Source organism: Diospyros lotus, chromosome 2 (genome assembly GCF_014633365.1).
Source record: "Diospyros lotus cultivar Yz01 chromosome 2, ASM1463336v1, whole genome shotgun sequence".
NCBI classification, from domain to species: domain Eukaryota; kingdom Viridiplantae; phylum Streptophyta; class Magnoliopsida; order Ericales; family Ebenaceae; genus Diospyros; species Diospyros lotus.
In genome coordinates, this window is record NC_068339.1 from 7,043,604 (window position 1) to 7,058,292 (window position 14,689).

The window sequence follows — 14,689 nt, forward strand, 5'->3', positions numbered from 1 at the left end:
GTTTTAAGAAGAGACGGGTCTGACGACTGATCATACACAGGTAAAATCCAAGAACTTAATTCTCTCTTCCCCTAATTAATTACTAGGGATTCAGCGGCAGCTATTGCTGTAAATCTATTCTTCACGAATGAAGCATTTGCATTTGCATTTGGTGTTGAAATAAAAACTTGAGAGCATGGAAGCTAGCAGTTAAAAGAGGGTATTGGTATTGCTCGACTGACTCATGCTTGTAATTTGATGTCTTTTAACTTTTCAGGCATTCAGTAGGCAGCTATTGTTGGTATTGTCTGGTCAATATTTTTGGGTTACAATCAAATTGGAACCAAGTAGATGATGACTTGAAGAAGCCCTCCCAAGAGATATTTGATGTCTTGCAAATTGAAGTTGGAGCAAACAAGCACAAGATCAACCAACATATTACGCAAGTCTTGACAGCCACACACAGTGCCCAACATATTATATTATCATTGGGTGGATGGAGCCCCCAATTCAAAGCCTCATCAACCATTGGATAAGAGGTTGTTAAGTGCCATTTAATTACATGGGCGTGGGCGTCCACTAATTTTACGGGCCGATCAAATGGACAGGGCACATAAATAACCCACCACTCACATGCAAATTACCCATTTACCTTTTTTTTGGTGTATTCAAAGAGTCAAAAGAGTGCTTCGTCACGAGTTAAGGTTAAATGTAGAAATAATCACTTCAAACTTTTATAAATTCATTTCCTATCTCAACATTATCGCTAACATGCGGCAATATCTCATTTATTTAGGACATCAAAATATTTTCTCATTCACAAACGCTAATTTTTAAGACAGAATTATTTGGTGACAAGTACTTTTAAATTAAAATAAATAATATTTTTCTAACCACATCACCATTTTTAAAAATCAGAATTCACCCTTTTCTATGTTCATTATATGTTTACAAGTGCATTGGATAATTGTTATAAAAAAAAAAAAAGAAGAAATAATCCAACCTTAATGTACTTTGTAAATGAACAAGGGTGTCGACATCAACATGTTGGTAGGATTCTGCCATCTTCTTCTCCGTTGATTCACGGGAGCTTCCAGCATCCTTGTCAGATGACAACAACTCAGCCATACATATATACTATCTGCGGCCTATTTTACTTATTTTTCTCAACTGGCATTGCTATGAACAACATGATTGACAGTTGCATCCATCCTCTTTTGTGATGGACGCCTCTTCCCAAATTTAGAATATAACTGCCTTTCATTTTCTGTCCTCTCATTTGCACCAACGCCTGTAGTGCCATTTCTTCTTCTTTCTGCAAATTTCATGGCTATGGCTGCAACGAGCTCTTGACTCTCACAAAATGGGGAGTTTAGGGCATCAATGATGCCTTCTTTTGTTATTCATTTCAGGTCCAATGCATCGAATTCAGTTCTATCATATTTCACTATTGGATATATCTTGAAGCGAAGTTAAAATCTCAAGGCTTAATTTTGAGGAAAATTTTGGGTTTTTGCTTAGAGTTGCTTCTGGGAAAGGATTGGGAAATGAGACAGATGGGTGTGAAAATAATGCCTTATATAATTTAACACTGTATGTGTGCATTGTAATGAAGACAGAGAAATTCACATAGGAAGATTTGAAGCAGAAAAAACCTCCTTTTTCACTCGCACAAACTGTAGATAACTTCAATTCAACTCTTGGAACACAATAATAGGTGAAAGAAATACAGAGACTACAGAAGCTTCATATTATTATCCCAAGGAAAAAGAAAGAAATAATAAAAAGAAAAAGATGCTCACCTCAAACCTTTTGTCGGAGTTTCCTGTACTATCAACATCTGTTCTGTGTTTGTTTGTTTTTTTTTTCCTCCTTCTTCTTCTTCTTCTTCTTCTTCTTTTCAAAAGAATGAATTTACAGTTTATAGTGGCTGGAAAACATCCATACTTGTCCCTGTTGGATCTTCTGACAGTGACGTCAACGGATAGCTACTGAAATCCTCTGAATTATGGGCATGAAGCTGCCCCTCTGGCCATGGAGTTTGCTTGACTTCTTCAGATTTGAAGCCGCTGAATTGACACTGAAACACTGGCCATGAAAATGCTGCATTCTCCACCATACTGCTCATCTGGAAGCTGCTGCTCGAGCTTTGCTTGGCGTCGTCGAACAAGAATGAGCTCATTCTTGATGTTGAATTGTCTGAAAGCTCCTTCTCAGCCATGTTGCCAGGATCAAAATTGGCTAGATTAGGCATTGCTGGGAAACCGAAGCTGGGATTTGCAGCAAGATGGTTCTGATCATAAGGTCTCAAAGCTTGCTGGTACTGTGCCAAAATGCTCGAATTCTGCCCCATCGAATCGACGCTGCCTTGGAATTCGTATAGAAACAGAGGATCTAATAGGGGTTTGTTTGCAAATTCCTCTCTTGAAGACTCTGCCAGTCCAGCATCATAATAATTTGTACTGGGAACATGAAATGCTTGCTCCATTTCACCTGATGAGGCTGCTGCTGCTGGTGCATTTGCAAGGCCTTTGAGTGAGGATTTTTCAGGAGAATTCTTCTCATGTCGGATCACTTCTTCTCCATCGTTCATCGGCTTGTGGGTGTTCGGATCTATCCCTTGTTTCATTAGCTTCTTCTTTAAGTAGGAGTTCCAAAAATTCTTTATCTCGTTGTCTGTTCTTCCTGGCAACTGGGCTGCAATTTGAGCCCACCTGCAATTTTCCAGCCAAAAACTTGAATACCCAAATTCAGAAATGTTGTTGAAAACTCTAATTTCGATTATTTTCTTTCAGAATTGTTTTCCTAAAGCTCACCTATTACCCAGAGCTTCATGGAGACTGATGATGAGATCCTCCTCTTGCTGGGAAAACATTCCCCTCTTCAGGTCTGGTCTCAAGTAGTTTATCCATCTGAGTCTACAGCTCTTTCCACACCTCTGCAAACCTGCAAGATTGGTCATCAACTTAGGGTTGGTGCCATGGCATTCTTGATATCAATTGACATGTAAAAGTTGTATTGGCAATACAAATCGATACAAAAGAAGATGGATTTGCAGAAAGTAGAAATGCCAATTAACACTAGTATAGAAACTAAAATGATGGGGAGTACCAGCAAGCTTAGGAACAGTGCTCCAGCAGCCAACACCAAATCTGGTGATGTAATTGAAGAGCTTCTCATCCTCTTCAGGGGACCATAAACCTTTCCTTAGCTTTGGCTTGACACAGCAGGACTGGCGGCCCATCGGTGACGACGACGACTATCAGTTCTTCAGGAAGCCAAATTAAAACCAGTACTGGTACTGTGTTCTGTTTGTGCAACCGAAGCGAGCTGGAGTAAATAATAATGCCAAGAAAGCAAGCAGTGGTTTGGAAGCTGAATGAATTTATATAGTTGAGGGGAATACTACTGAATATGTGGGTGTTTTGAGTTTATATGATGCTTGAAGAGAAGAATCATACTTAAACTTCAAGTCATATGAGAGAGAGAGAGAGAGAGAGAGAGAGAGAGAGAGAGAGAGAGAGAGAGAGGAAGGTGAGCAATCAAGTGGGTTTTACGCAAATCTGGTGCTGCTTTTGCATTAGAGAATGGATTGGTTTTGAAGATATCACTCTTATCATCTCTAGAAACTAATAAGAGGTAAGTGTTGCCTCCATAAATGTACTCTTATTCTATGCCTAAGAATACAGTTGTTCACGCCTCTCTCTCTCTTCTTCTTTTTAACAAAAAAAATATATATTTTTACATAATTTTTATATATAAAAATGTTACTAAAATATAATAACACTGACATTTTTATAAGTGAAAGAGTCCTTTCGATAAGTTCTTTGTTTTTAATATATATGGAGCATTTGTTTGAGAATTAGAAAAAAAAACCTGTTTGGAAAAGACAATTGAGTGACTGTTTTTAATTTTGCTTTGGTAGTAGATTATTTAGGTTTAAATTGAGCAATTTGATATTTTACGATTATTATATATATATATCTTAAAATGGGCATGTTTTGATACTGCCAATTAACATTGCTTTTGTGTTTCTTATGCTATAAAAACTAAAGAACCAAAAAAAAAAAAAAAAAAAGAAGCTCAAAAATCGCCCACTTCCATCCCTCTCATCTTCAACAGAACAACATCTCATAGCATTACCAGCTAAATCATTCTATTAAATAAATTATATAAAACTTGGATGTATATCATTTCCCATTTTTATAATTATATATGCATATATATGTCATTTATTTTGGTATATCGTATTTAAACAAAAAAAAAAAGTAATATTTTTAGATACCCAATATATATAATAATGTGATAAAACGTTTACGTGGTGCATTTGCATATGATTTATGTTATTTTTTGTCATTTAAAAATTTATTATTAGAATTACTGATTTTGCATCCAAATACAATTTAGATTTTTGACTAGAAAAATAAACTTATTATTAGAAACGACATCTTGATGTCTGAAAAATAAATTTTAAGATAACAATTTGATACAAATCTAATAAATAGAAAACAAGTAATTAATTATTTACACGAAAAAAATTATGTGCATAAGTAGCCTAATCCTAATTAGACACGTGGCAAGAATCAAATCAATATATATATATATAGTTGCTAAAATCAATTAGTTGGTATATATAGAGCACTCATTTTCAACACGGTTAAAATTATAAATTGGGTTGGTTTTGTTGTCTCTTTCGTCCAAACGAAAAATTAACAGATAATCATGTGCAATTTGGGGAGAGGATTCGTTATTACCCTTTTGGGGCAGATGTCTGTCCATAAGACCTTACACACTCCTGAATACACTACTTTACTAATAAGGACATAATTTATATTTGCAAGTAGAAGTAGTGCAGTTTGTTTTTACACATTATCTTATGTTCGACCGACACCAACGTAGTAGGGTCCAATCCATAATCACAGTTTCAATGTGACACTTTAATATAAAAATGTTCAAAAGTTCTAACAACATTGCCTAATCAAAAAAAAAAAAAAAAAATCAATGTGGAAATAACGTTCATTTTCAAACCCAGAATCTCACGGCTTAGAAATAGGTCAGATTTATTATTATTTTGAAAAGATTTCACTTTCCAAAAGTAAGTAGCCAAATTCACGCAAAACCGACATTTTTCAACACCCAATTTTGTTCTTATAAAATAGTTTACACAAATTTTATTTCCTTTCATATCCCTTAATTTTTATTTTATATATATATAAAATATTTGTAATTAACTTTATGTCTTTTTTTTATAGTTATTTTGCTATCTTAGCTCATCTCAAATATTTATCAAATACTAGCTTTTGAAACTATCTCAATTTCGACAATATAGCAACTTTTTTTTTTTTTATAATAAAATTGATCCCGTCTTACTAAACTCAATTCACTTCATTCCACGCTCAAACGGGTTCTTAGTTTTCCAACAAAATTATCAATTAATAAGAGTTTTCAGACTAATTTCTTTCTGGTATATCTAATTTTTTAAAATAATAATTAACACAAAAATTATAAATAATAATATTAGGGAATTCGACGTTTTAAATTCAAGTTTTATTATGAATCTCTATTATTTGTCTCAATTGATATGATTTTATTAATTAAAAACAAATTTAGTTACCAAAAGAAAAGGTAAAGATTTTATTGGTAGAATTGTGTTGACTTATTATTGTGAATAGATTCTAAATAAAGACTTTATTTTCATCGATTTAAACCTACTTAGTTATTTCTACTGTGGGATTATTGAATTTTGCGCCAAACGTCATTTTCATTTTTTCCAAGTCCCTTCACATCCTTGAAAATAAATGAAACTATCCAAATGTGTTGCTTTTTCAATACACATGCTCATAATAAGTTTCAAAATTTTATTTAAAATTAATAATAAATCTACTCAAATATTGTTAATTTTGAATACAATTCTTATAAAAATTATTTGTTAAATTTATTTAGGAATATAATCTTTCTTATTTTTAAAATAGTTTAATGATGAACCTTTTGACTCGTTTGGAAAAATGAAAATTTTGGACATTTTAGGATAAATTTTTTTTAACGAGTGTCTCAAAACACTTTTATTAATTATGAATAAATGCATCGTATTTTATAATATTAAAAATATTTAAATGCTAAAATAAAATACATGAATTAGGAGCTCTTTTTCATAACTTAGATAAAAAAATATATATATTTAAATTTACAATGAATCTTTTATAATTCTTATTGGATACTTTACGTATTATTTGAGTAGGATTTATGAGATGTCACACAATGATTATCCTCTATAAGCTTAATTAATTATAAACCTAAGCTACCAACTACCTGTTTGTTTTTAAATCTAAAATACATATTTCCATGCATTTTTTCGTTTCTTAAAAATATAACATTTACTGAAGAATAATAGGAGTATAGAAAGGTGAATGGTAAAAGATTTAGGGTTATTCTTTTCATATTTTAGTTCAGTTTTGAGTTTTAAATTTATTTTTAATTTTATATTTTGAGTGTCTATTTTGAAATTGCTGAAAACGTATTTTTTTTGTCTATAATATTTTTCATATTTTAAAAATTTTAAGCGTGTTTATGATGAAAAAAAGGTAAAATGACTTTTTGTTATTTTAAGTATTTTTATAATTTTTTTTGTTTTTAAAAATATAAAAGTAAATAAATTTTTATTATTTTGAAAACTAAAAATAAGTTAAAAACAATAAAAAGAACGTGATCTTAATTTTAGCGTTATAACATTTACCGTTGGTAGAACATAACGCTACTTCTGCTTTCAGTCTCTATTTATTTTAAAAGTAAGATTAAAAATAATAGTTGATTGTTTGTCTTTATTTTTGAAAAAAATAAAAATATATTATAGAAACGTGTTTCTAAGCAATATTAGGAATAAATAGCTTAGAAAGTTAATAAAACTAAAAAATAAAATTAATTCAAAGAAAATGTTAAATTTTTATTTTTTAATAAGGGATTCATATTTTATTTTTAAAAATATGTATTCATTAAAGTCTGTTTTTAGTATTGAAATGATCTTATTAACAAATATACAAATTTTCAAAAGAATTATTTTAAGACTAGAAATAAGGTGTAATAAATGCATATTGTTTAAAGGTGATAATGGTTTGCATTACCTTTTCACTAAAAATGAAATTTGAATACAAAAAGGTTAAAAGTGAAAATTAAAACCTTTATCAGGTTAGTTTTTATACATTTAATTGGATGGAATAATTTTAAATGGAAAGGGGATAGAAATAGGGTTGGCAATGGTTCGGTTTGGTTTCAGTTTTTATCAAAATCATAACCAAACCAAACTTAAATTACTAAAACTAAAACCAAACCATTACCCATTTGGTTTTAAAAATTTAAAACCATAACCAAACCATTCGGTTTCGGTTTGGTTTCGGTTTAACCATGATTTTTTTAGTTTAATCCATATCAACAAACAAAGACAAATAGCATTCATAAATTTTTTTGATAATTTCACAACAAACAAAGATAAATTTTAATAAAGTTACCTTATTCTTGCATAAAGTTACAAAACTTATAGGATACAAAATCACATTTCCAAACCTACAATTGTTAAGATCAATAAATTAATATGTGCATAATTAAATTGTAATTTAAGCTAAAAAAAATTAGCTACGAAAATTAATACCTTCATCAACAACATTAATATATTCTTCGTAAATTGATACATATCCATCTGAAATGAATGAGCTAACTCCATCTAACAAAATTATAAATATAAAAAATAAATTAATATGAAGAGAGATGAGGCAGAGAGCGAGAGGCAATGAGGGTGAGAGAGATTGAGGGTGAGCGAGAGCAAGAGGGGCCAAGCCCTAGCAAGAGCAAGAGAGATCTAGCGAGAACGAGTGAGAGCAGGAGAGATGTAGAGAGTGAGAGCGATTGGCGAGCTCGCGTGGAGGAGCAAGAGAAATGAGGCAGAAACTGTGAGAGAGATTGAGGGCAAGCGAGAGCAGGGGCCAAGCCCTAGCAAGAGCAAGAGACATGCAGAGAGCAAGGGCGAGAGCAAGCGGACGAGCGAGAGGTAGTGAGGGTGAGAGAGAGTGAGAGCGAGGTTGAGTGAGAAAGGAGAAGAGAATGAGAGAAGGGTTTGCAAGCAAGGCAATTGGGGTAGGGTGAACTAGCCTTAGGTGGACGGGGTTGTATATAATATATATTATATATACATATTATACATATTATATATATAATATATTATATATATATTCGATTCGGTTCGATTACCCATCATTCGGTTCGGTTTTGGTTTGGTTTTAGTGAAAACCATAACCAAACCATACCCATTGAAACAGTGTTCGGTTTTTTCCCGAACCAAACCATTACCCAATCAAACGATTTTTAACCACGTTGACCGGTTCGATTTCAGTTCGGTTCTCCACAGTTTCGGTTGCAATTGCCATCCTTAGATAGAAATGGCTATTCCATTTTATCGCTATGTTTAATACGAACATAAAATTATTCCATTACTAAATTTGATGTACCTTTATTTTGATGGAATGGAATGGTAAAAATAATTAATTAACAAAAATATAATTTTATATTATAAAAATAATATTTAATCCTATAAAATCATATAATTATTGAATATATGTTAAAATTTTTAACTAAAAATATTAAATAAAAATTGAGTAAAGATAAATTTTTATTTAATCTTTGAATAAAATTAATTTAAGCAACAAGGAGGATACACAACTGTAAATATAATATGTGACATGAAACAGCGTGCTTTCACGTTATTTAGCAAATTTTCTTAAAAATCTTTTTTTCTGAAAACTTTTCCCATAAAATCCCTTCACCAATCCTTATGAATTCCATTTTTCTTTCAAAAGCTTTATTTACTAGCCTTTTATTTTCATTATTTATTTTTTCCAAATTTAATAAAAATTGTTCTATTAAGCAACACTTAGGGAAGTTTATTTCTAGTGACTTTGTCTTTTTAACTAAACTCTTGTACCTAATTTAGTTTATCAAGTAGGGTATTTGTGTGTGGATTCATTTTCATGTATATAACTGTTGAGTCAACTTATTCATATTAATTAAGTTTTGATAATTAATAAAAATATTTTTATAATATAAATATATTTTTTTCTCATGTAAAAAGTAAATTTATTTTAAATTAAAAAAAATTATTTTTAAACATATTTTCTCTTACTCATACAAAAGGTAAATTTATTTTGAATTAAAAGAGAATTGCTTTTAGACATCTTTTTTATTTTAATCATTTATGTCTCTAAAACTTATATTTGAATTTTCAAATTTTGAATTAAAGGAGAATTGTTTTTAAATATGTTTTATATTACTCATGTAAAAAGTAAATTTATTTTGAATTAAAGAAATTGTTTTTAGACATGTTTTCTTGTTTTAATCATTTATGTTTCAAAAGCTTATATTTGAATTTTTAAATCTTGATTTCTCATGCAAAAAGTAAATTTATTTTGAATTAAATATGAGACGTGTTTTCTTATTGTTTGAGAAAATTTAAACATTTTTTGAATTTCAAATTTCATATTAACCATTTCTTTAATGGCTAGTGTGTTTGAAAGATGTATATATATAGGGTAAGTATGGAGGCTCAAAGGTAGAACAAACTTGATAGAGCATTCAAACAAGAGTGGGAATGTTCGAAGTGTTGGAAGTGTGCTGGTTGGTAGAATTTTCAACCGTTGGTGACTTGTTTGTAATTGTCTTTGATTGTAAGTTTGTTATTTTTACTCACTTGTTATGTAAGATGATTATTTTACTCATTTGTTGTGTGAAGGGATTATATTTGCTAGTAATCTGTTAGTGATTCTTGTTTAAGCAAGAGATTGTATGTTAGTTCTACATCCAATTAAAAGATAGTGTTAATTCTCTCTAGTGAAACCTCAAGTTAAGTTTTGAGAGTTTCAAACTAAGTATTGAAAGAGAGGATTAGGCTCTTTAGAGTCGAATCTCTATAAATTTTTATTGTTTCCTATGGTTATGTGATTTTATTGTTATTAATTCTATTGCAATTACCATATATTAAAATCACAAATTTAAGAATTTTTAAAAAAATTAAAATTATTAATTAATTTTTAAAAACCCAATTCACTCCCCTCTTGGGTATTTCTTTGGGCAACAGAACCTAATTTAACTCATAACTCATATTAAGAAATCTAAGTTTTTTATTCATTCTGAAATATCAAATTTAAAAGAAAAAAAGACTTTTTGGGCGTTACAACAAAAAATATTTAAAAACTTTTAGAACAAATTTATAAGTCACTACAAGCTATAAACGTAAAATCGTTTATTTCTACCAAAATGAGTTTAGTATACTTGATACATTTTAATATCACTAAATAAAATCTATATATTCTTCTAGTTCATTACATAAAACAAGCATAACATCTATAAAATATGGCATACCATAAAAAATAATGAACCTTCCAAACTATGTTTTAAGAAATTCTTTTCCTTGCTTGGAATGTTTAAATATTTTAAGGGATAAATTCAAGATAGAATATGAACATTTTAGGTAAGAAATATCTTAAAATAAAATATTTATATAAAATGTATGCATGAAAGATGATACAAGTTTTTATTATGCAACACCACTTCTTTTGACGATATCAAAATACTTCTAAGAGCTTTTTCTACCGACGCCGTAAGTGCCTCTTGAAAGGTTCCTGACCACGTCATCTGGAGCTTAAGTTGTATGGAACAAAATAGTGTGACCATACATGATGATCATAAATATAAATGAAAAGCCCAACAAAATATATTTTCAAAATTATTTTTTTTTTCATATAACATGAAAAAACATCAAAGCAGAAGGTTTGTGGATTAGAAAATCTCACCATACAGAAGGTCTTTAGGGTCCATGCATGAGTTGCCCTAAAGACTAGGGCATCTCACAATTAAAAATAATTTTTTAATATAAAAAATAATAAATTTTACTAATAATTCAGTCAAAAAAAATTCTACCCCATTCCAAAATTTGTGATATGTAATTTTATACCTCAAAAAAAAAAAATCTAACCTCTTCCTATATAAATTTCTTGATCCGCCTCTAAACAAGATTTTCCTTGTTCAACTTAACTTTCCAATCTCTCCTTAGTCATATTGGTGGAAGCTTTTTCTTTCTTGTACTCTTTCTCCCACACTTGAATTTATTTCTTATAAGAATTTAGAAGACCAACCTGTAACCCCTATTTATTCCCAACACACTTGGCACCACTCTACCTCTTGGGGTCCAATTTTAAATTTTCCCAGAAGTCCACTTTTTCAATTTGATGAAAAACTTTAATTTTTTATTATTTAAATTAAATAGATATATATACACCTAGACTTTTTAACCTATTATTTGATCAATTAGATAACTTCCTAATTTCACACATATTTACGTATTTATTTTGATTTTACACCCACTTAAATCTTATTGATAATTTTGAATTATCTCCAAACTAAATTTAAATTTATTTCTTTAGATCTCCAAATATTTTAAAAATATTTGGGATATTACATAGTAAATATGTAATAATTATAAAAAACGTGAGAATAAAAATATATATAATCATGCCATCACCCATTTCATGGAAGGGAAATATTTGTCATCCATTTTGTGATGAAAATTTTGTCAGCACTTCAGTTTCATAATATGTATATTTTTAAATCTAAAATGGTTTTGTTATGAATTGGCCTTTTTGCCGCGCGGAGGTAGGAATAGGATGGATGGAGGAAAGTAACGGTGCGAGGAGAAGAGGACAGAGTGGCCTCCTACTGAGTCTGGAAAAGTATATATATATATATATATAAATATATTGTGTCAATGATTGGAGGCTTGGCTTCAAGAGAACGAAGGAAGGCGACCGACAGTTATCTTCGAGATTACGCTGCCACCGCGGCATCGGCATGCCCGCCCCTCGCTCTCAGTCTGCCCTGCCCTCCTCCATCTCTTCCACATACCACTATTTTCTACGCCTATTATTATTATCATTCATCAAGAAGACTAGTATATATCTTTTGAATTTAAAAATAAATTATAATAAATATACTTTATCTAAAAATTTTGATATATAGTCACCCATTAATTAACAGTGTCAAGAGGCTGACAAATTTCTTATTTGCCTTGGATTTCAAAAAAAAATATATATATATATATTATTTTCCATTTCGGTCTCTTAATATGAGACTTTATAAATTATTATTATCAAATTCAATTTAATATTATTAATTAATTGAATTGAGATCGTATAAGAATTTTTTAATAGTCTTGTCAAGTGGGCCCACAAGATATTCCGATGAGCGTCCGTTGATTCGATGAGATCGTGCGGCTAATATTGTTTCTACGCAGGCGCAGGGAAGCTGAATCTGAGGAGGGTATTCTGAAATGAAATATTCATATATGTATTGGAGTACACCACATGAATTATCAAAGTGGGGCCACGGAGATCTTGGATCACACGTGAAAAATGACTTGTCGGGATGCCAAAGAAACATCGCATATATGTCAGTCGCCTTAATCAGTGAATGGATTTTGTTTTTTTTTTTCAAAAATTAAAGAAAATGAATTGTTTAAATATATTTAAAAATTTTAAACAAACAAAAGATGCCAACTAATTAAAACCATTTTGATTTGGCCACAATTAATTGTTATTCAATTGGGTTTTCCTTTTCTTGAAATAATAAAGTTTTATTTGATTAAAATTAAAGTGTTTTAAAATTATAAGTAAACTTCTGAAGTCCCAACTAACTAAGTGATATAAACCTTTTAAAGAAACCAAGAAATTAAGTCATGAAGACATTTTATTCTACTTGGTGCTTTATATATAGAGAGAGAGAGAGAGGGAGAGAGGAGAAACTTAGGCTTACTACATTGGCCCATATAAGATATTTAGAAAAACTCATATATATTAATTAGATATCATCAATTATTTTACTCTTAAACAAACTGTATGATACACGACTGTTCAAAGCAATTAAAGAAAACAAACCCAAATTTGAAATCTCCTAGTCTTAACAATGGCTTCTACATGAAAACTAATTGGAGCATTCAAGGCAATATATATTAACTAGTTGATGTGCTAATTAGACAGAGAAGTTCTAGCTAGCTAGCTAGCAAAGTTACCCTTTTGAATGCTTCAATCCTTTTCAAGTGGTCCTACCAACTGCTGTAACCAAAACTTATTCTTAACTCCATCGAAAAGTCATAGACTACACACACACCCACACACGTAAAATATATAATGCGATTCATTAGTGAAAAACGATCTTGTTTTCACATAATTTTGGTGATTTTTTTAAATAAAGATTTCTGCAAATATATCATTTTTTAGAGTTGAAATTAAGAACTAAAAAACATAAAAGATAAGACATAATTGCTAAATTAATGACGTTTATATATAATAGAAAATTTCAATTTAATGAAAGTTTTATTTAGTTTAGACTGTTTAGTGTTAGTGTATTGTTGAAGATTGGAGAATTAAATGATGTTAGAGATATATATCAGTTCATATATAGTTGTACTTGCTTAATGGCAAACCAAAGCTTATTAATTACTTCAATTGGCAATCTTCGAGCCATCCATTTTCCCTACTTGTCTTTGTCAAATTAACATATAGAAAGTATGTTTTATCTAGAGTCTAAATGTCTAAGAAGAGTTGGATTTATTTTTTTTGAAAGATTACTACAAAAGAAGAAAAATACATTCTATATTTAACTTAGAATATATATATATATATAGATGTGTAGTGTAGTACTTAAATTAACTCTTATACAGAAGTCGAGAGATATATAAAAATGAATATTGCCTCAGTAATATACATATCTAAACGTGTCATTATGCACAAGTACATTTGCAAAAAACAGACAGAATTGAACTGTGGAAAGCATCATGAAGTGGCTTTGCTAATAATGAAAAATTACATTCACGGGCAAAGGGAAGCTATAATTATTTTATATATATATATAATGAAAAATGTATAATCTAAGCTTTTTCCTTGCTTAATCAATTGTCTTCGTCAAAGATTTTACAAAGTATATTTACGTTCTAAACAACTTAAAAAGAGTACAATGGTCTAAAAAAGTTACTACAAAAGAAATAATATCATCTTTTAGAAAGTGTCACTATTCATTATAGAATATCATATATGTGTGTGTTGCTCAAATGCATGTTTATATATAAAGTCAATAGATAGAGATGAATATTTTGTCGTAGACATGCATTTTTATGTACGTCAATATATGTTATACATGCATCATTTATAAATATATATAATATTAATTAATTAAAGGGTGAATTCCATCCTCAAGTTACTTTCTCAAGCAAGAAAACAAGATGTAAGAAAACTAGGGTTGGAACTAATTTGGAAAACTCGACACGATTACTTGAAAAGGGTAATTAGTTTCTTAACTGAAATTTAAGTTGGTTATTTAATAAAGTATAAAGATTAAACATCAATTGTAAATTATTTGAAGAAATTCTTGACTCGCGGGTCAAGTATATCAAACATATTATTTTCGGGATTACTTCTTTTCAAAAAGTTTAGATTACTAAGAATCTTATTTGAACAATCTACTATGAGCTTTTAAAAAGAAAATAAATACTTTAACGTATTTAATTAATATTATTTTTCTTTTACTATTTTTGTTATATTAGATAACAACCTAACTAATTTAACAAACTTGCCGTGAAAAAGTATTATATCGTAATACAAATCATGTATGCTAATTGACT

The 14,689-nt window shown here is 29.8% G+C and overlaps 1 protein-coding gene across 2 annotated transcripts; it reads right to left on the reverse strand.

Annotated features, from left to right (window-relative positions):
- Positions 1–1,854: 1,854 nt before the first annotated feature.
- LOC127794136 (transcription factor MYB4-like) lies at positions 1,855–3,629 on the reverse strand. Of its 2 annotated transcripts, none has more exons than XM_052325043.1 (3): positions 3,091–3,629; positions 2,796–2,925; positions 1,855–2,714 (listed from the first exon to the last, which is right to left on the reverse strand). In XM_052325043.1, exons 1-3 carry the CDS (start codon positions 3,221–3,223, stop codon positions 1,901–1,903), a joined length of 1,077 nt encoding a protein of 358 aa, XP_052181003.1. In that variant the 5' UTR covers positions 3,224–3,629; the 3' UTR covers positions 1,855–1,900. The 2 variants fall into 2 exon arrangements, with proteins under 2 accessions (XP_052181003.1, XP_052181004.1); XM_052325044.1 differs by having other exon boundaries at positions 1,855–2,693; positions 3,091–3,621.
- Between the last annotated feature and the right edge of the window lie 11,060 nt (positions 3,630–14,689).

Coding starts and splice junctions, on each gene's coding strand:
- LOC127794136 (XM_052325043.1), bottom strand. CDS start 3,223: ATGGGCCGCCAGTCCTGCTGTGTCAAGCCAAAGCTAAGGAAAGGTTTA. Junction 2,926..3,090: donor CACTGTTCCTAAGCTTGCTG/GTACTCCCCATC, acceptor CCAATCTTGCAG/GTTTGCAGAGGTGTGGAAAG. Junction 2,715..2,795: donor CATGAAGCTCTGGGTAATAG/GTGAGCTTTAGG, acceptor TGGGTATTCAAG/TTTTTGGCTGGAAAATTGCA.